The sequence below is a fragment of the Thermobia domestica genome, chromosome 2, assembly GCF_964235325.1.
Source record: "Thermobia domestica chromosome 2, izTheDome1.hap1.1, whole genome shotgun sequence".
Lineage (NCBI taxonomy): Eukaryota > Metazoa > Arthropoda > Insecta > Zygentoma > Lepismatidae > Thermobia > Thermobia domestica.
Genome location: NC_137455.1, coordinates 347,917,550 through 347,941,078, shown reverse-complemented (window position 1 = coordinate 347,941,078; position 23,529 = coordinate 347,917,550). Strand labels below are relative to the sequence as shown.

The window sequence follows — 23,529 nt, the reverse complement described above, 5'->3', positions numbered from 1 at the left end:
ATTCGTGGGCGAAAAAAAAAAAAAAAAAAAAACACCATGTATCGAAAAGGTTCATACCACTGTAGTGAAAAATGAAATTCAAACGGCAGGTGGTTCCAACCTCGTCAACCTTGTCTGATACTGACATCCTCGTCAACTGTTAGGCAGTGCAGAGTTGTGTGGAGGTCAGGCGAGTCGAAAGCAGTGTATGAACTACAATACTTAAGTGAATATGTCAGTACCAAATCATGTTTTACGGCCGTGTTTACTGTGTAGAGTTCAAACTAGGCAGCAATGTTATACAAGCTGCTCGAAACACATGCTCCGCGTCTGGAGAAGCATCACTGCATCAAGAGAGAAAAGCCTCAAAGACAAGCCCCGAAGTGGGTATCCATCCACTATTAAGGAAGCCTTGTTCTTGGGAGGACATCGAACGTATTTAACATGAAACGTACAAGGAGCTTGCACAAGGGTTTGGAGTACTGGAAGAAAAAATTCGATTGCATTTGAATTAACCTTGGAAAAACATGGAAGCAAAACACGTGAGTTTCTCATGTTCTTAGCGAGGAAAACTAACTCCAGCAACAAACCAGTTACTCTTCATTGCTGTCACACACAAGCAAGCCTCATTTCTGGACAAGATATTGACATGTAACAAGAAATGGGTATTATATAATAACGGCAATAGAAAACATCACTGGTCGTCCTCTTGTTCTGTGGCATTTGCTGCCAAACAAAACAGAACAGAAGGAACTGTTCTTGGTTTGGCGAACCAGCGCTGGTATTCTGAACTTTGAATTGCTAGTGAGTGACAAAGCCATCACACACGAACTGTACTCATTCCAGTTGCAAAGGGGTTGCAGCTCCACTGCGTTAGAAGCAGCCAGCTCTAGTCAAAAGGAAAGGAGAGATTCTTCTTGAAGACAATGCCAGACCGCATACGGTTGAAGCAACCAAGGAGATGATCACCATACTTGTTCATTCTCCTTACTCCCCGGACGCTGGCTGCTCCATCCGACTAACACCTGTTTCTAGCTGTGGATAAGTATTTGCGTGAACAGCGGTTCCAAAACTGAGACGATGTTACGATGGCGATAGTACGATTTTTCTGAGTCTACGGACAAGAACTTGTACAAAAGCGGAATATATAAGCTTATAACGTTGGGAGCATGTAATTAATGTTACAGGAGATTATTTTGCTGAATAAAATGCATGTGTAAGAAATTATTAGGTCGTTTTTTCTCATTGAAAAAAAGAAATGCACAGACATTTTAGCGACACTTGTTGGATAGTGACTTATATATGTTGGCTAATAATATTTATAGCAATTTGTTTATACCATCTCGCGACTGATTTATGAACTCTGTTTATACATTTCTAATTAAATACGCTGATACCGTTGACAAAATCCAAAACCAATCTCGAAACATTACCGTATTTGTGTTACGATTTGGTTTTCAATATAGTACATAGCATTTCCGAAGTCGGCCAAAATACTAAAAACGGTACATCCAAAGGATCAAGCGTCCAAATTGTTCCTTTGTCGAATGTACCATCAATAGCTCAAGTGATGAAAACTACTTACAATGAATTTGTGCACCCATTGGAGCTTAAAGTCAAGGTGAAATTATTTCTTGAATGAAAAATTACTTTGTACCCGGGCATATCAAAGACAGACTGATCCTGAGGAAGGGAGGTCGGTCATTTGTCCATGGAACATTACGCAATTCTAATACGCGGATTGCGTGCGCGTTGCTGAAAAGTTCAATCCACTCAATTTTGTATGTCAAACGACATTTATTACCTAATAATACACACTATGTAGTTAACTAAATCAAAAGCACCAATGAATACAGAGCAAAGACGAAGTTTATTAACATAGTATTAGAGACTTTCAAGTATGCCCTCGGAAAATATGTGAAACACTTCGGCCACACCCCAGCCAACCTCTTACGGAGGAAACCTTCTCTTTGTTTTGGGGAGAAAGGAAATCTCTGTTCGCATCCAAATATTGAAGGATCTAGGCTACAGCAAGATGTTCCTCTTCTTTCGAGGGAGGTACGGAAAAAAAACATGGACAGCAGCGCCAGGAGGGGTACACTTCAAACAAAAAGGCTTTAGCAGCTGTACATGTATTGACCATATGACAGATTACAGATGGACTGATATCACGCATGAAGATTTCTTTTCTGTTACCGAATGAGATTTCAAAAGCTGATTTTATTGCAAGAGCGTCTTCCTAATAAAATAAAATAAAATATAAAGTGATTTCTACGGTACAAAAACTGCATCATATATAATCTGTCTAAATGATATTTTGGCCCACTGCATAACAACACATTCGTTTGAAACTTAAAATTAGGGTTGCATACAGTTCAGGACCGAATAGACGTAAATGGATTCTACTGAATTTCAAGGCACGGAACTGAATGACATATTCTGATAATGATTTCGCTCTCGGTACTAAAGCCGATTTCTAAGAAAACAAAAAAAAAAAAAAAAAAAAAAAAACTATTCTGGAATCGAAACCAATACTGAAATGGAAGCGAAATTACGAGGGGGGGGGGGGGGGAGAAAAAGAGATATATTTTGTAACAATACAGCTGCAGGTGGTTCCCTCGAGGTGCTGAACATCTTTTATGGCTTGCAACAATCTTCAGCTAAGATATTTACAATTGGTAATCTGAAAACGTATTCTGACTCTCTTCCCGAAGTACGCTAAATTGAAATGTTTATGTAGATTCCGGAAGCGGAACTCAAAACATTTTCAGTTTCGGTACTATGAGCAACTTCTACTTAAAATAGGAAGTCTTACCTTCTTTTTGTTCCTGCTCCTGCTTTGCAGCTTCTTCCTCGACTGCTGTGACTGCAGGCTGCACTTCCTTCACTTGGGGCAATCCATGAGGTAGAATTCCTGGCGGCAGTTTACTCTGGAACATTCCACCACCATCCAAGTGTGGCAGAGAACTCTCCTCATCCTCCGCTTGGGCATCATCAAAAGTAAGAACTGTGGTGAATAAGGCAGTCTTTTCCCTTGGTAAAGCACATATTTTATTCTGCTACACCCACCACCTTATTTTTAATTCCACTAACCCAACACTTAATTTCCATTAAGTTAGTTTTAAGAACATTAAAAAAATATATAAATATATATGTTTATCTAACAAAAAAAAGTCTCTCCACCCGAAAGATAGTAAATTGTTAGTAGTAGAAGAGATTAATATCAAGCAATTCTGCAACTAATCTTTCTTGCAACAATCCACAGTGTAAAGACGAATTAAAACATGCACAGTGGAACTTCAGCAACTTTCAATGATAACACAAAATACATATGCTGTACATCACATACACTAAATAAATAAATAAAGCACTTTGTAGTAATACAGTATATCTATTTATTAATGTTAGTTAAGTCAACGACTGTGTATGCAAGCTTTGTGTGTTTAAATTTGCATTAATCACATATAATTGATTTGGAAACAAAATAAATTAAAAATCAAAAGCAGATGTTAATAGGCAGTGCTTTTAATATAGAAGCTGTGTTTCAGTTAAAACAAACATAAGCACGAACAAATATTCCCTTCTCCGTAGTAAGTTCCCAGACAAGGAGTAGGCAACACAGAGATTTTCGTAGTTTTATTTCTCGAAGTCGACTTCTTTTAACGTTAAGTTCCACTGTACAATAGATAATCCCATATACCATTGGGGATCTAATTCTTTATAATAAGCATGCTTCTTTAGAAAAACTCGTTTTAAAATTTTGATAATCCTACGATAGCTATTTTTTAATCAACTAGTAATATGAAAACTATTAGGATTTTTAACTTTAATTTTTTTGATTTTTCTGTATACATGCACAAAATAACTTAGGTAAATTTGCTTGTAGTACAAAAATAAATAAATAAATAAATAAATCTACATAAGTTCATCAATACAAATTTCTCCTCCCCTAATAGTTCTACACCCAGCATAGTGTTTTATTCAAGGAATCTGCTGTGTGAATTACTTTCATAACAACATTACTCAAAACCGTCTCAGAAGATAATATAGGGGAAAAAAAAAGCAAAACTTACTCACTAAGAAACAAATAACAGAGCCAAAACCAAAACCAAACATTATACTAGAATCAGATAAATTCAAAAAATACTATAGTTATTATCTAGTAAGTATAGATGAGCACAAAGAAAGTATCATATTCAATGAATCGGGGAAAATGTCTGTATATACGGAAATATATATATATATAACGCACCTTTCCAGTTTCTCTGCTGTGAAGTGTTTACGGTATTCACACAACTTGCAATCATGCATTCTCAAATTTCACCTTCACCTAATCTTCAATGTAAAAATTATAAATTACATCCACTTCCAGTTCTATATTCTGAATTTTTAATGCTCATTCGAAAACATGCGATCTAATTCTGACCAAATTTGGTGTATGATTTGTAGTAATTTACAAATTCCCAGAGATACAATGTATTAACGAAAGTATTTATTTTTTAAAAAATAATTTTCTTAGATTTAACTTAAATCTCTGTAATACAGAGCAAGAAAACTCTCAAATACTGCACCATTCTAAGCAGAAAGCTTAAGAAAGTTCCTAATATTCTCTCTCTAGATATTCGGGAAACTAGTAACAGAAAAATAAAATCATATACAGGAATATTCTTTACAAAATTACTTATATAATAAAGAAAATGAAATAAATCAGGCAAAAATGTCGAGTCTATTCAAACAAAATCTCTAACCTAAATGCAAACAACTTTCGAAACTGATATATAGTATTCCATTAAAATAATCTATCGTTAGTACTCACGAATGTTACAGCACAGTACAACTGATTCTATATAATATTAGCTGGCTATTACAGCATTACACTTGTTCAAGTTGTTGAAGAAATTAAATTTATTGATATCAAAATTAAAATGATTGCACATCAAATTATGCATCCATTAGAACTCCACATTAACAAAATTTTAAGTTACGTACACGGGAACTAGATATTAAGTCAATCCAAGTAAATTCGCATTATTTTAACATTTCAAAATTTAAAATTTAACATGAAAAGGTTTGAATTGTCTTAATTTTGAGTCTAGCGTTCCTTTCAGCAGCGAGGCTATATGAGACGTAGATCTACAGCTTAACATGGATTCCGAAACACACGAGCTCCAGCCAGAAATCGAACCCAGGTCTCCTATGCCTAAACTGAAAAGAAAACTAATATTTGAAGAACATATCTTTCTAGAATTTAGGAAGAACTATAAAATACAGTGATAAGATTTTTTGCCGATGATATATACAGGAGAAAAAAAAAACTAATGAACAAATTATGATTTCATATGATCTCCACAATTTTCCAACTGTAAACAGTTTCTCACAAGAATTTATCACTTTTTTTATAGTACTTCTAGTTCGCTAAGTTTTCTAATAATTTTGCTTGTTATTTTAAATATAAAAAATGGCGCAGGTGCTTACTGCGGCTAATGTATTTTGTCTATTTGATGCAAACTGCAATTTATTTACTAAAATATAACGTTAAATTGAATCTTTATTATTCATACAAATGGTAAAAATGTTATCAATATGTCTATGAAGTTTTCCTTCGAGAAATCAGCCATTTGAATGTTTCTACGATGCTACGTACGCTACTTGAGACGCGACCCACCACAACTACAGCATAAACTACTCAAAATCAGCAAGCTGTGTTATTATTTCGTATAAGAATCCTACAACGTAATACTTTGGAAGATGAAATATATATGTTTGTTTCCCAACACACACGCCAGAAGAACTTCAATCTATTTCAGTGAAATATATAAAAACGACACAAATGAAATGGAAAATTTCTAAAAATTCCTATCCTTATTTCGAGTACGAAACAATTTTAAACACATCAGCAGTTGTACCACTCATTGAAGTAACTCTACACATCTAAAGTCAGATATTTCCATCGATTTAATTTCTTGGTCATTCTGTCACGTATAAGAAATTGTTCCCGATAGTTTGTATTCTACCCACTGTTTTAAATAAGTAGTGGTTATCGTAATATTGAGAACAATCATGAATACACGGCAGGATACCGAAGAAATCTGTCAATGAAAGTAAGATAGCTAAGTATACAGTTAAGTTGTATCACATTATTTCAACTGAAATTTTGCGACAACCTGAAGTCTCTTTTCCATGATTGAAAATTCTCTCTCTAATAATAGTAATAATAAAAAGGAAAGTAAGACTTTTGTTTAATTCTAGCCACATACTTGTACGAATTCTATTATTTTACCATAATAACACGCAAAGTTAACAACAAAAGCTTAGAAGTTTTACTACAAGCAAGTAACATATTGCAATTACATTTTCTAAGCAATCTATCAGTTCATCTATTTCAATGTACTCTACACAACCTAACAGTCTTGTCACACCCAGTGTTCTTGTGTTACGCTAATCAAATCAATTTATGAAATAAATAAATAAATAAAAGTGGTACACACTATGCATGTTTACAAATATACAACACACATACATCGAATAAATACATTCTATCAAATAAATTTAAGAACATAACACAAATGCATAAAGCGTATTCGTGTTCCTACCCTGTGAATCCTAACATTTTATGTCCTTTAGGTATATCAATGATTAGAAAGGGAGAGTATGATTCAGTTATAACGCTGCACGAAATACCGGATAATTTTCTATTTAAAAAAAAAAAAAAAAAAAAAAAAAATCCTTAAGTGTAGTAACAATTTGGGTTCTTTCGTTTCTATTTTACCACTCTCAGAGACTAAGACTGGCAAGGTACCTAAAATAATATACTTTAAAACCTTAATTACTTTCGAACAACTTTTCAATTTAAGACGACTTATATAACACTACATAGATAATCACAGCAATAAGCTGAATATCCAATGAAATTTTTTGTCATTTTATCAAATTTCTCGAAGACTTGATACATATTTAAGACGGAATTTTGAAACTGAAAGAAAAAAGCATTTGATTTTTTTTTTTATAACCTTTACAAAAATTATTTTTAAATAAATCTCTTCAATCCTCGATTAGCTAGTTAATTGTTTTAAGGTTAGGATTTTCCTTTCAGCATCAAAACTATATATGACGTAGACCTACAGTTTTACTTGGAAGCCAAATCAAATTGACTCTAACCGAGAATCGAACCTACATTTTCCGTATTCAGTGTCCGACTGAAGGGTTGAAGTTTAACGTCCTTTTTCAACGTGAGACAGTATCTACTGCTCAAAGTGGGACAAAACACTACTGAGGACATTATCCACTAAATGCATCCCTACCAGAAATGGAACCTAAAGCAATGCGCTCAGAAAGAAGGAGCGTTAGACTCTTAGCCACGAAAAAGCACTTCAATGCCCAAGTAATGTGTCAATACGGGTATTACATTTCCTTCATTACAATAGCAAATACCAATCTAAAACATATGATCACATTCAATTAATATACTCCACAACAATTCAACATTTACCTAACATTTATATAATAAATAACAAATTACTTCTTTCAGTTATAAACACGACACGCCGACGATTTCTCTTTATTTTCTCCCGCACGTACTTACAACAGAAAATGTACAGGAAGCTCTACGGCAAGAGCATGCAATACAAAACAACCATGAGGGAAGTGCAAGGAAAGCTACAGTTGGTATTATCTAAAACAAAAGGCCTTTAGCTACTATTTACCCTTAAATACGCAAACAAAGCAATGATGGATGATCTCTCAAGAAAACGCTACTCCTACATCACACACACACACACGCACACACACACATTTGTATTTAGACTCTCTGTCGCATGTGTCAACATCCAAGTACGATGCATTAAATCATACAGCCAAAAATGGAAGCATGCTACAGTAGCTTTAAAAAATAAATAAATAAATCTGAGATAACTTCAATGACGACTAGCAAAAGTATAAAAAAAATACGAAACATACGACCACCAGGACAAGAGAACCAATGGTTCACTCAGAATAAAATAAGGCTTATGATAGGTCTACATGTCCACAAATACTCTGAATACTGTATGTATTCAAGAAAAAGTTTAATGACCTTGCTAGAAGACAATGGTTCTAAGGTAATTCTAACAACAGTTGAGATTAATTGAGTTGATTTTCATTTGGTAAAGGAATTTGTATTGCTATGCAGCACAATTAAAACTCTTTAGTACAAATCATACGCAATAAAGAATGTAATACGAATTAGCCGACTTTTATAACATCGAACATTTTCAAAAAAAAAATCGAAGAAATATCTGACTATAAAAATCAAGGATTAACTCGTTTACTGTGCTGTTTGAAGTTTAACATCCTACTAACTCTCTACGTCATACGAAACGTGGAATCACAGCCTAGTATATCATTTGCACTCCCTTCAAGGATTGAATCAGAATGAATTTATTCGGCTTCAGAGTATATTCAGCAAAAAAATCTGTCTTACGTTCATTTTTTTAATAAATAATAGACTGGGAAAATATATAAAATACCGCACGAGCAATAGTTATAGTGAACAACTTATTACATTATTCATCATGAATTTTGCTAAGTTTAAAACATCAAAGGATATTTTAACTTTTTCTTTAAGCCAACCGCGACTTACATTTGATACAAAAGAGACAAGCTAAATGGTTAATGTTATTAATACCACATAAGAAATAAACTTTTAAGAAGTCAGTTCGTCCGAGTTTTGTATTAAATATAAAATATTACTGTCGCATTAATTTCTATTTATTTTATACTATGGCATAATTGTCGGAACACAAGCAATGTTCCTCCTTATCTTCCCCAATTATGTTATTGTTTGGATATCATCCAAATAACTAATGTAATTTCAGTTTAAACATCTTTTATTTGTCCACAGCACTAATGGGCATCTTACCGCGTTTCAACGCAATATCTAATTCAGTTTAGCAAATGCGCTATTCTCTCTTTTATTTCTTTATTTTACTATTAATTGGGGATGAAATATTATGAAGAGAGTTTTGTAAGTAAACAGAGTGACCTATATACATTCCTGAATTAGTGGTTACTTGTTTGTGTTCCGTTCTTTAACTTTCAATTGCTGCCGAATTTTCTGTGGTCGACGCTGATACAAGTTGAAAAACAGAACACTGGAACAGGTAACTGCTAATTTTATAAGAATGTATTTTTTGCGTAATGTTACAAAATACATTCCTATATACATATATATTACTGGTTAATATTGTATGGGTAACGTTAACTTTCATTAATAATAAAAAGTATATGGGATACCAATAAAATTAATGTTAGAATCATATTCAATTGAAGTAGATAGTTGAATATTCTTTGTGTTTCTCCCTTCACAAATTATGATCACGAATTTAGTAACAGTAACTTATCCTAAAGACTGCCATCACCTCTGAAATGTTCACAAATTAAAGTTCAATATGCAACACTCTAATTTCGTGTTCTCTCATATGTTTTCAGTTGTGCTACCAATATTCGAGCGCTGATTTTCTCAGTAGTAACTCACGACTGATCAATACAGAAAATACATTGTTTAGGAGTGAAAATAAACTGAGTCCATCCAAAAGAACACATCCAGTTATGTGTACCTGCTAACCTCTCCACGCCATCACTGAAACTGACTTTATGGCTTAGGAAATCCACCGATACAGACAAAACCTTGCCACTGGATTCTACCTATCGCGTGTCATCAACCTATCGAGATTGTTGTTATATGACTTTCCCTGTTTCGTATCATCCTCTCTCCATTTTCCCGTTTTCCCAAGACTTTCCAGTCGTATTGCAGGATAAATGACTTGGGTGTTGACAGTTTTGTCTCCTCGATAGCTATGTTTGTATTTTAAACATAACAGCCTCCATGTTCCTTGAAATCGATTTAAAGAACTGTAGTTCTGGATCCTTTGGACGACAATACTGCTATACTTTTTCAAACAGACAAGGCTTCTACTACTTTTAGTGTTGACAATATCTACTTATTATCCCCCTTGCTGTAACATCTTGTAGTAATATATTATCGATTATATAAAATTTTCTGTTCATACATTTATACTACAAAATCTTAAACAGGGTGTCTACTGAAATTCCAAAATGAGATTTCGTGACTTTCTTTGCCAAACCATAAATTTTGTAACATTCTCAAGAGCGAATCTGGGTGTGAATTAGGCCGAATTTTCATACATGCGGCAGAAACGTGCTTTCATTGCGATTTGGTAGCGTCTAAAGCCGACTATAGACATTCTTGGTGATGAATTTTGACGTTCTATAGAACAAAATTTTCCAGTCTGTACTTTTATTTGTACAAATAATAATAATAATAAATCGTGACCCAAAAGCTAAATATCGTGACTTTTTCTTGACTTTCATAACCGTTTTCTGATTTCGTGACTTTTTCGCGACTTTCGTGACCGATAGACACCCTATTAAAGCAGCGAAAAATATGTATGTTGTGAACCGAAATACCCACACGCTACAATTTTTCCAAACTATTTCAAGGAACAAGGAAGTTAGCATGTTTAATTTAAATACGTGTTCCTTATGTTAAATAATTATAGGTTCGGATCGTCAAGGAAGAACAACTTAGTTGTTGTATTAGTCAAAGGTGAAGTCTCAAATATATATACTTTACTACATGACAAGTGCGCTTCAAGTTCCAAAAGTAATTTCTCCCGCAGTACAGAACTGCCGTATTAACTCGAATATGGCAATACGACCAGATCAATACGACCCCAACGTTTTGATATGATTTGAACAGAAAAATACTTAGTATAAAAATTTTACAAACACACTTTGAAAATATTACACAGGAGCCGGCAAAAACCTGACAGTTTTAAATCGAGACTAGACTGATTGTTATTTATTTCCGAATTTGAACTCAAAGCGCCTTGCTTACAGTAGTTAGATATTAAACATATCGCTCCTACTTCTTGAAAATTAAAATTTTCACATGATTTTCCCCATTGTCGAACGGGATGCTGTTTTCCTGAAAGTCTCTTCTTTATGGTGCAAGTGTTTCCCGAAACCCACAACATGAATGTATTACTAGCATTCCGATTGATCTTCCACTACCCTCGAAATGCACGCTGTGTAACAATCACTGATCCACTGTTTTCAAAAAACATCTCGAAGATGAATGTTCGATGTTCTACTGACCAACGTTCCATGACGACAAATGACGAAATGGTCATGGTCACCTCAACAATCACTATACACAAACTGATTTTTGAAGCAAAAAAAGAGAAACAAGGCTTTCAATTACGCCAGTCGAGGATACGGCCCTCAAAAATGGGAAAACACCTGAAAAAATATAATTTTTAAAAGGTAGATGCTCTGTCTGGTAATTAACTGCTCTCGACAAAACACTATTAATTGTAATTTAACTGCTCTTTTTAAGATTTAAATCTTAGTTTCTTCTGCACATTTTCCTGGTGATAATCGCTTGTATTGCAGTCCTGCATGGTATGAAATAATATATATATTTCAAGAGTTAAGGATAGGCTGCGATTATAATACGAGTATTGTTTTTACGGATTTTTTTAATACTAAAAATATCGTACTATATTCGAGCAAATACATTTTGTGCGCACTTTCCTTGCAAGCGTCAAATTGCCTATCCTTTTCAGGGCGTGATTTTTGTATATACGTCTTAATACAGTAAATTTATTTTCCAAAATTTGCTCAAGGAGAGGTTAAACCTTGACCCCGCCCCGTCGCGTACGAAACTGTTCCACATGCAATTTTGCGGGTTTGTAGCTATTGAAAACATTCTCTATTCACCCGTTTGTTCGTTTATTTTCGCCCCCCTATATTTTTCGGGAAACCTGTGCTCTCTACGAGACAGTGACCCATTTCCACTCCAAGTAAAATTTTTAAAAAAATTATTAAATTTAACAAAATGTTTCAAATATAGAAATCTTAATGCATATGTTTCACAAACGATAGAATAACATAGTCACCTTTGCATCTATCAGAAATCAGTTCAAACAAACGTAAAGAGTATCTCAAATGAGCCAAGAATTTACAAAAAACAATTTTTAAAATATCATAGCTATACTGTGTCAAGGATACTACACATATGAGGTACGCATAAGCTTTAAGAAAAAAAAAATCCCTTCACTCGTAGTTATGTTTCGGCATCAAAATAAACTTTTTTCTCTTTAATTATGCTCTGAATGGGTCTTTTTTTATGTCCTTCGAAAATTCTTTTATCTTTTCCTCTCTGCACACATAGACTCCTTCCTCATTCACATCCTTTGTTGTTGTTATCCTTTGTTGCTCTTTATTTTCTGCTTCATATAGCTTCACTATGATCAACTGTTAATTTGGTGCAAATGATGATAGCCAAACATGTTATTACGCGTATTGAAAAATGAGTCCCAAATCAAATTCTTAAACAAAAAATCGAATTTTTCCTGGCGGCGTGATTCTATTAATTCTTTTCGGACTATTAGCCAGGTGAAGGTATTCACATTCGACGTTTCGAATACAGACATCGCATTCATCTTCAGGAACCGTAATGAAGAGGCCGGAGACGTGAGCATGTATATATGACTACTTAGGGGCAGAGCTGTGAATGGGGGCTTGTGATTAGCTGAGGGAAGCTGGTTCCTGATTGGCTGTTGTTGTGGCTATGAGAAATGGATTTGTTGAATGTCTATTTTTGTTCTGAAAAGGGACAACCAGACAGGGTTGAGTCGAAACCCACTCTCTCTATTGACATTGTTCCTTTCTCGTGAGACAGTATGTCTTCCTTTATTGTTCTGTCCACAAAAATTGCTGCACTTGGCTACTATGGTGGTATTTGTAAAATCAATTCTGTGTCCAAGCTCTAGGCTATGATCTGCTAGTCCTGACTTTTCGGGTTACTGAAGTCTTTTTGTAGTTGGGTTCTTTGCATTGTTTTTCTATTGTACGTCCAATCTATCCTACGTATGCTCTGCCACATTCACCTGCGCACTCTTGGTGTGTACCATATAAAATGTGGGAAGCTATAGCTACTTCACAGGAAAGGAACAGTCTCAATACAGACAATAGGTTTCAACTCAGCCCTATCTGGTTAGCCCTTTTCAGAAACAAAAATAGATATTCAACAAAGCCTTTTCTTGTAGCCACACCAACAGCCAATCAGAAGCCAGCATTTCCCTTAGCCAATCACAAACCCCATTCACAGCTCCGACCCTAAGTACACATGCCCACATCTCCCGTCTCTTCATCACAATCCCTAAAGATGAATGCAATGTCTGCATTCAAAACGTCGGATGTCAATACCTTCACCTGGCTGACAGCCGCAGAAGAATTACTAAAATCATGTTTTTAATCTGCCATCTATCTGCTGGAAGTACAATTAATTACTGGTGGATTGAAAACAATGGAAGAATGGTTTAATGGATATATAAAGATTACCGAACTGATCATAATATTTAGGTGTTTGTGGATCAACTTTTTCTTTCTTTCTTCATGTTCTTCGGATGGACAGAGTAATTTCTTTATAAGTCTATGCCTTTCATTGTCAATTTGATCACAGTCTCATAATGGTACAAATTACATCCATAAAACTTTGCTAAATGTAACAAGCCGCGTACCAGTAACTTAAAGATTATGCGTGTATTACTTTAATTTGTGAACAACGCATATTAGAAAATATTAACATCCACTAAATAAGAATATTTTAAAAAAATAATAAAATTAAACTTAACAATCGATTTACAGAAACGAAAATTTTAAGAAGCTTATGAGTGCATTAATGATTATGTATTACACACCAAACAAGAACTTAAGAACACTGATTCAACTAAAAGTCACCTCTTAACAGTTATTTTAAAAGGAACAAAATATCGAGTGAATAGAGACGTTGCAAAAGCATGCTTTTATTTATTTTCTTTATTAAATATTTGTTTGTAAACAGAAAACGAATGATCTGGAAGCGAAATATTCTGATTTAATTTTTTACAACCTGTTTTTTAGACCTACCTGTAAATTCGTCATCCCATTCTAAAGCAGGATTTAGATTGTACTCATCTTGATGGGATGGAAAAGAAAAACGAAATCAATACCAGAATAATGTGATTAAATGCTGCTACAGATGACCCTCAAGGCAAAGATCTACAGTTAAACACTAAATTTTCAACTTGTAACGAACTGGATTTTTTTCATGTTTGTAAGACTGGAGAATCTACAAGTATGGTATTTTTAGTTTATTCTTATCAATAAACAAGTATATGTTTAAATAGACACTCATCCACACACATACATACATACACACATGATGATTATTAAACCAGTGGCGTTGCTAGAAATTTAGTCGAGAGGAGCGTCATTTGAACAGAGTTTATAGAGCTGGTCTGACGTTATGTTTTGCAGCTCTCCTTTGCGTAAATGATTCACGATGATAACATGCGATTGCCAAAAAACTTACGAGAAACTTCGACTCAACTTTTCTCCGGTTATTCTACGTGCGGATCATTTCTTGGCATTTGATGATATTTATCTCTTTAGTTCTTACTTTCTTACATCACTTATTGAAATAACTGCAAGAATTGTCTGTTACAGGTCGCAATATCCTTAACATATTCACCGTGAAAGTGTAACAATCCACATGAATTCTGTTGGGCGTACGAGTAAGCTAAGTACTTATCCTCTACATTATCGATTCCAATCCATCGTCAATTAATTTAGTAAATAAATCTGACATAGAAATCAAATACATAAGTAAATTTGACATAGTATACTACTAGCACACATTAACGTTATACCGGTACATATAGTTATGAAACATCCTGTATATTCAGTGGTCCTTCATTGACATAATTCTATATTAAAATAATGATTTTAATATAATTTGTATGCTTCTAACTGAACATAGACTTTTAACTCCTCCTCTATAATATTCTAGAAACGCCCATGGATTAGATCCTAATTAATAGAAATGGCCTAATATTATATTCGAATCTAGAGCCATCAGCAGCAGTTGAAAAATGTGTAATCCAGATTGTGATATTGACTCTCTTTTCTATAAACCATACCGAAGGCAAGAAAGGGCCACAAGGAAATTTTCAATTCTGCTATTTAACTTTAATTTCCATTACATAAATTGACAAAACTAATTGAACAAAAGTAGAGAAAGGAGAGAGAAAAACTGACATCTCAACAAAAATTCAGGATCTAGCAACAAGAATTCGTATTTCATACGAAAATATATTTGCAAATTAGAAATATTTGCAATTCATAGATAAAAATATCATGTTGTCATATCGTTAAGGGTAAAGATATGTCAGAAGATCTTTGAAAGGGAGAAGCAGATATAGAAATATATACTTCACTCTTGAGAAATACATGACAAACATGTTACTTTTCAACACATTGTATTCCAGAATGAAAATGAGCGACTGGCGAGGAAATCGAACATATGTTCCCATTGCTTATCACGCCACTGCGTTAACCCTACGCTACCCAGTTATACTCTGAACCAGCTTTATATTTTCAAACTTGACTTGCTTTTCCAGGCACAACGAATGCCACTTGTGGTATATCCCATGTGTTCTGTGACGCAGCACTGACCCCTAGAGTGAAAATGGGAAACTGGGTAGCGCAGTGATTAAAGCACTAACACGTCAAGATGCACAGAGCTGGATTAAATCCTCAGCCAAACTGCACATTTTCTTAGTTGCATATATATTCTTCATATCCTACCCGCAACTTCTCCCATTTTTTTTAAAAAAAAGTTTTAAATATGACTGTTTACTGATTGCTGCTCAACCTGACGAAATACTTGATTGAAACTATACGGTACATGTTCTTTGTACTTCTTTCTCTATTTTTGAACATTAAATTAAAGCTGCAGGCTAGGGACGCCATCTTAAAAATTAAGTCAGCTGACCTATACGGAAAAGATTTTTTTTAAAATAAACATTAAATTTAGAATCCTAAATTTAACCAATAATCTTATGAATATACTTCGACTTTATTCCAAATCTCCTCTTAATATGTAATATTATTAAATTTTGCACATCAAGGACATTTTTGTAATACGGAACAACTTAGAATATGAAACTCTTTTTAACATCAATTAAAAATACTTCCCCGTATAGATCAGTGGAATAAATTTTCTACGATGATGCCTCTAGACTACAGACTTAAATATAAGAAAGACAGAAAGAGAAAAAATGAAAATTATTCGCCATTTCTTACCTTGAAATATAAAATAGTAGTTTGAAGAATTCTCTTAGCAAGAACTATTCTAAATTGGTATGGTATGCACGGTATCTTAAATCTACTACCAATAAAATTATAGAATGACAAGATGATGATAATAATAATAATAACAACAACAACAGAAAAAGTTTAATTCAAGTACCACACCTCAAAACCACTTGCGGAAAAGAAAAATCCGAAGGCTGTACATGGGCCAATCTGTTTCAATGATGCAGTAAATGTGCATTGAATCTACAGCTCAAAAACCAAGAACAAGCTTGCTAGCAAGAGCATGCTGTTGTTTACTCAAAAGTGCTGTACGTTTGTCAAAACTAATGTGTGCTTGTATACATAGGTAAATACAGCACTACTCTGTACAGGTTTCCTGAACAATTGTAAAGAAAAGGAAAACTCCATCATGGATTATCTACATATAAGAAAACAGAAGTTAGACTTTACTCTTCAAAATGCACAAAACGGGATTTTCGAACAAAGCCTTAAATATATATATATATATATATATATATATATATATAAGTAAGCGCATACAAAAAAAAGTCGTTATAATAATCAGCAGACACCCAATATCCGATAATTGCTCTTAGCGTTGCGCTGAATACTTTTATGACAAAAGAACAAAAAAGAAATTTGTATCAAGTCTTCTGTACTTTTAAAAAAACTATTTCTTACGAAATCAAAATTCTTAGTATTTGCAATACATGTTCAATATGAAACGAGTAACGCGACACTCCCACGCATACAATTTGATACTTTTTTCACGATATTTCTGATTACTAACGAATGAGATCATACGTATTCATTCTAAACACCTATCTCTTATAATTCGTTGAATTTACGTGTGCTTTTCAAGTCACTTTTATTTCAAAGGCCGAACAATAAATCGTATATACACATAAAGCAAACACTAATATTTATAAGTTTTTAGTCTTAGAACACAGAAGTTCTCAAGGTAATGCATGAAATGCTACAAAATGGTGTTGGAAACATATTCTTTGGGAGTTAGTAAAGTCTTTTTAAAGATAGACATGAATTAAAATCACTCAAACAAATCAAATAATGCAACAAGTTTACAAAAGATTAAACCTTTAAAATAATTAAGGTTTCGTTATCTTCACTAAGGTTTCACTAATGTATACATACTATTTTCATCAACCTAATTATTTCAAGATGCCTACAAGGAAAATTGATTATAATATTACCAAATATTTATATTTCACAATTATGCAATTTTCTACATCGTCCTTCTCACAGTAAGTACCAATAGGCAATTCTTATTATGATTCACTTAAGTTCAAAACAAACCGCACATAGGCTCCACATAGATGGTTGTGTTTCCTTCATGTTGTCTTATCAGTTCACATCATTTCATGTTTTTTTTTTATTGTCCAAGAAGAGATTTAATAATGGCCGAGTCTACGGATAACATACGGATGAAGATGAGAAACTATAATCAACATCGTAAGCAGTCTTCAAACTCTTCACATTCTAACGTTCGCTTCATGGAAAAATCAAGCATAAGGTATTTTAAATGTGTTCCACATTGCTTTGCGATAAAATTTATCTTCTGTTAATATTGCTTTGTAATTCCAGTCATCTCTTGACTTATTTCTATCTCTATTCGAAGTTTGGTAGAAGACCTGCTGCCATTAATTTCGTGATGTCCAATGTGAAAAAGACTTCTATTATTTTCAGAGTTGAGCTCTTCTAATGAATCCAGCTCAATGTTAAGAATTTCCATTTGCTTGAACCGAAACATTTTTTAAAAAAAAACTTTTTTCTTGTTTGTTTCTGATTGGTGTATAAAATCGATAGTTCTAATACACAATATAACTGAAATAATAAGATATCTAATAATATGGCTCTTAGCGTATCTAATTTAGATTTTTTAAAGCAATTTGTGATTTTTTTCACTTGTTTCCTGATTTTTTTTCTTCAAAGCAGTAATAAAGTATAATGTATATTATACTAGTAGATCGATGAAACACCCAGAAAATTAATTTTACCTCAGATTGTTAAAAAGCTTTAAATGGTGCAGTATTTATTAATATATCGATTCCAGTAGGGTGATCTTCATATTTCACACTCACGCGCACACATACCATCCATACTGCTTACTAAGCTTACGGAGATCAAAGTTGTACCATATATTACCTCTTTCCATAGTTTGATAGTAAAATGAAGAAGCTAGTCTCATAGAAGAAATAGGCAACCTACCTCTCTTACTCCACACACATAAAATAAGTTAAATTACGAAAAAACATGCATTTTTTCGCTAAAATAATCGCAAAAATACTGCAATAGCATATTGCTACCATTACACTAATTGACCACAAGCAGTAAAAACATACGTATAATTCTTCTTCCATATCCTTTAGTTTTTTTTACCAATACCATTTAAATCAGTCTAAGCAAATCCGGTGCCATAAAATCAAAAGATACATGCTATCCCATTGGCCTTTCTAAAATGCTTTTTCGAAATTCAGCTTTACCAGTCTCACGTACAAAAAATCATCACCCACTGCAAACCGTAAACAATACTAGCTACTTCTTATATGTAGAAATACTTATTTGTTCCTTCGCAAACAATTTTCTGTATATAAGCAAGGGAAAAATATGAATAGTTTCACTATAACCTACAATATGGATTTATTTCTAACACGGGAATGAACTCATTTTTTAAAAAGAAAAACAAGGTAATTACTATTATTTTAAATTATTTCTTCGTGTTACTCGCAGGAACTAAATCCATACAAAGACCACACACTATTTAAGTTCAACTCTATCGTTAGGATTAAAATACTTGCTTTCGATTCAGTACTAAATATGATTTTTCTAAGTCCTTAATGCGGTTTCCATATGTTAAGTTCCTCAAGGAACAGAGCATGTTCTTGAATGAGTGTAGGAAACACATCTTACATAACGATATTGAAGTTCACCAAATTAACTGTTTTTCTGCGTTATTCATGATAACTGTTAGTGAAATATCTTGTTTGCTAAATTTAGATTTTGATTGTACATTTCGTTAAGTGAAGTGACAAATGACTTGAGATCACGATCACTATTGAGTTTACCACGAACCTTTTGAATGTGTGAGTATTATAAAGAGCATTATAAAGTAGTAGTATAAGAGCGCGTTTACAGACTTTGCACGTATTAAAACAACTTTCTTCGCTTATAGTCTATGGGCCAATATAGGTGGGATGAGTAATTCAGGGGTACCGGATTTCCTTCGAACCACAACCGTATTGATGCCTGAGGAAGACGAAGAGATCATGATTACTATCTCGGAACGGCAGCTTTTCAAGAGGCGCAATAATTGGTTTATAAAACGTAATATCTCTTCTCTTAATTATCCAATTCTAGTGCTTAAACAAATAAATAAATGAAAGTTTATTTGCAACAAATTTTATTCTTATAATTTTTGCCGAATCTTTAACAGTATATGAAGAAAATAATAATAAACTAATCCCACTAAAGTGTTAATCCCACTTTTAAACGAGAAATTTCATTAGAAGTAATTTATGAATAATCTCAATCGCATCAATAACCGTTGCAGATTTACCTTGCAGATGATCAGTCGGTGAAATTACTCTCTCAAGAAAGTTTGCTGGTGTGGCTATTTTAATTTTCTTTCAATTTCCATCAGGATTCGCTAGACTCCATGGCAAAGGACCCAAAGGATGAATGAAAACTTCTATGTTTAGGTTACGGTTTTCAGCTATCAAAATCGTCAACTGATTTTTAAGAATAGGATCAAAGAAACCTCCGTTCTTTTCTAAACGATCATGACTAGTCTTCGTAAGCCTTTTCTCCTTTCTGCCATGCTAATAAAAAATCATTCTGAATCTCCGCCGGTGCTTCTAAGCCTGTGGAAATATGCACAATATTAAAAGAGATTTTTATTAATAGGACTGGTCCCTTCATTTTAAAAAGGTTAACTAAGGCTACGACTTGTTCTTCACCTTTAAAAACAACCCAGATGGTAGTACTTCTTTTGTGGAATGATGACTACGATTTCTCGCATCTCCCCAGTGCTGAAGCTTGATGTTCTGTAGTTAAACAGTATTTGCTGACTGATCTAAGGCAAACTAAATTCTTTTGTTACGCCTGCTGTTTGCGTACCTTTATTTACTGTCGCCTCTGAAGTCTGACCAACGGGAATTCATGCAAATGGAATCTTTGAATTAAATTGGACAGAAAATTCTCCAGATGAAATACTCAAAAATGGACAAATTTGTATTTTCCTGACAACAGGATTACCAACTCTAAAAAATAAAATTACCGACACCCAGTCATAATCCTCAAAATAAGAATAAGATACTTTAATTCTTGAAATACACAAATGAGCCTGACAAAACTACCGATCAGATGGCAAAAATACCGATCACTTGGCAAACCTAATTGACATGTACCTAGATAATTTACTTTATACCAAGCAAAACACCATAGGATCATTTTTCTACACAAGAAAGATAGAGTAACAAATTACCTTTCCTATGAGCTCGAATTAACCCCAATAATAATTCAATCAAATCTGTGCAAAACATCCACAAAGACGAAAATGCCCCATTCTCATGCCTTCCAAGTTTACATAACCTTCCATAGTTTACATAACCTTCCAAGCGAGTAAGAATTTCTCTAATTTTGTTGGTTTTGTATGTTTCTGAACTATTTTGAGATATGTTTTCGGCAAACGTACAAAATCACGACTATTAAACGAAGCTGAATATTTTGCATCTCGGTATCATCCAAGAATTCATTTCAAATTATTCTCATTAAAACTTCGTAAACGCCCGAACAGTGTCCGTTACATGACGTGCGAACAGGAGGTGAGTATTTATTAAAATATTCCGCCTGACTATGCATTGTTCACATTGAATGGCCTGTGCTGGCCCGTGCATCTTTTAATGTTCATACCAAGATATTCACAAATACATCAAACTAAAGCAAATTAACTTCTCGTTTTTTTCTTTCTTTCGAAAAGTGTATATTTCGGAAAACCTGTGCCTGTTACGGACATTATAGATTAAATGAAACTTATGAGATTACGAAGTTCATTTATTATTATTTTCTTCATATACCATTAATGATAATCAAAAATTATAAAAGTAAAATTTGTTGCACATATAAGAAGCTATATATATATATATATATATATATATATATATATATATATATATATATATAAGACAAATAAAATTAACTAATTGGAGCTGAGATATTGAGTTCATAAATAGACTAGTGCGCATTCTTTGATTTGACGCCTTCTTGAAAAGCATAATGGTTTTTCATCTTCCTCAAGCACCAATACAAATGTGATTCGAAGGAAATCTGGTACCTCCAAATTATACTCAAATCATGCCTGACCAATAGACTGACGACAGAAACCTCAACTGAAAGAATAATAATAATAATAATATAACTGAAACATGACAAGCTTAATCATAGTGAAACACCATTCCACAGGAAATACGTTTCTAAGTCAATCATTATATGTTTTCATCTAAAATTTCCCCAAATCATCCATTTTCTAGCATCAACTTTATTAAATATACGCTGCTGCAGCATCGCAAAACAAGCACATAAATAATAAGAAGTTCGCTACGAATATATAATGTTAGTGCACTACGTTTTTTTTTTTTTTTTTAATTCTCTTTCCCAGGACACCTCTGTTCCACTCAGCTCACACACTAACATCATACATGCTTTACAGAGAACTTAGAAAGTGCGTTATAGCAAAACACATTTCGTGGCAGCTTTACAACAAAAGTCCACGAATCAATCATAGAATAAATAAAAATAAATAGAAATGAAGAGAAGCGTATCTCTACCTATTGTCACGGTAAAATTTAGGGAATACTTTACAATATTTGTTGAAAAGGTACAAATAAAAAAAAAAAAAAAAAAAAGACTAAACACGCACATAAAATGTTTTCCATTAATATATTTATACAAAGAGAGATATTTAAGAAGAAGGAAAGCACAAAAAAAAAATGAATGGGTGGAGAGAAATATGCTACGGGTCTTTTACAAACGAAAGAGAAATTAACTTACCGTAATAGTCGAATGCATGAGCTGGGGAGGGAGAAGGGAAAACTGACATTCAATTGTACTATTCACTAGCAATAATACATGCTACATTATTGTTACGTTATACATAGATATATCTTAAGTAGTAGCAGAGATTTCTTGCTTTAATACATATATATATATAAATATACACAGACAATCATAGCACAAGAGGAAACTCACATATTCTGTTTTCATTTTGTTTCACACATTTTTCATTAAAAAAACTACCATTTTAAAAAAAACACTTCTTATTTTTGTACATGTAATTTCTAACTGACTTAATTTAGTTCAGCAAAAGTTACAACATTATTCATAAATTTACACAGTAATTCCAGATTATATATTTTTCGAACGATGAGAAAAGGCTAAATTAAATTTATTATATTTCTTAAAATCAAACTGTACGCTGGTTACTACTTTACTACTAGTTCTGACTTTATTAAAATGCAACATCTATTATATTTAATTGAAGTAACAGCAGTTTTAGCGCATTGGTTAAGCAAACGTACTGATTAAAAGAAAAAGTCCTAAACTATTACTGTATTTTATGGTGTACTTAATGGAACTCTCGAACTGTATATACGAAAGATGTTTAATGCAATCCTCAAATATAAAAAAAAAATAATTATAATACGAGACAAACCTGATATTGATAATTTGATATCTTTCAACGTTACTGCGATTTACGATATCAATATACTAAATTTCAATAATGAGTTAATTAAAGAACACGTATTTCTTACATATAAATTTGTCATATATGTATATATATTTTCATAGTGTAAGAATTTTCGCAGTCACAGCCTACATCTGAGGTAAATGAAATTCTGTACAAAGGCATTGAAATGCCTGACATCAAGGTGAAGAAGAACGATATACTCCCAAACGGAGGAAAAAAGTAGAATATAAGATCATATTCTTGATCGTTGTTACATGGGTTATATCGAGTCGTTCTACTCAGAACTTTACGCGAGAATACAAAAACCACAACTCTGAGAAACACAATTTTACGTTCACTTATATACCATGGTATCACAATGATTGGCCATTCAATTTTGTCTTTTAAAAAATAATGTACAATTGTACACAATGCTAAAGAAAAATATCTTCACTAAAGTTTAAATCTAACTTCAGTACATTTAAACTACTGAAAATAATATATTTTTTTTTTTAATATTTTAAATAATCATAATGAAATCTCATTTAAATTGAAACCAGGCTACACCTGTGCAAATTCTTAGCGTAAACTAAGTAATACTTAATACT

General features: G+C 33.1%; 1 protein-coding gene across 23 annotated transcripts in view; it reads right to left on the bottom strand.

Moving 5' to 3' along the window:
* The window catches only part of sw (cytoplasmic dynein 1 intermediate chain short wing), a 159,714-nt gene that overhangs the window by 39,630 nt on the left and 96,555 nt on the right, over positions 1–23,529 (bottom strand). For 7 of the 23 annotated variants that reach the window (XM_081749222.1, XM_081749230.1, XM_081749220.1 and 4 more), the window contains 3 exons: positions 22,246–22,266; positions 13,951–13,998; positions 2,795–2,962 (listed from right to left, as the gene is read on the bottom strand). In XM_081749222.1, coding sequence (XP_081605348.1) covers positions 2,795–2,962; positions 13,951–13,998; positions 22,246–22,266 — 237 coding nt within the window. Of the gene's footprint in view, positions 1–2,794; positions 2,987–13,950; positions 13,999–22,245; positions 22,267–23,529 lie in introns of all 23 variants that reach the window. The other 16 variants (XM_081749221.1, XM_081749225.1, XM_081749229.1 and 13 more) reach the window with 5 other exon arrangements.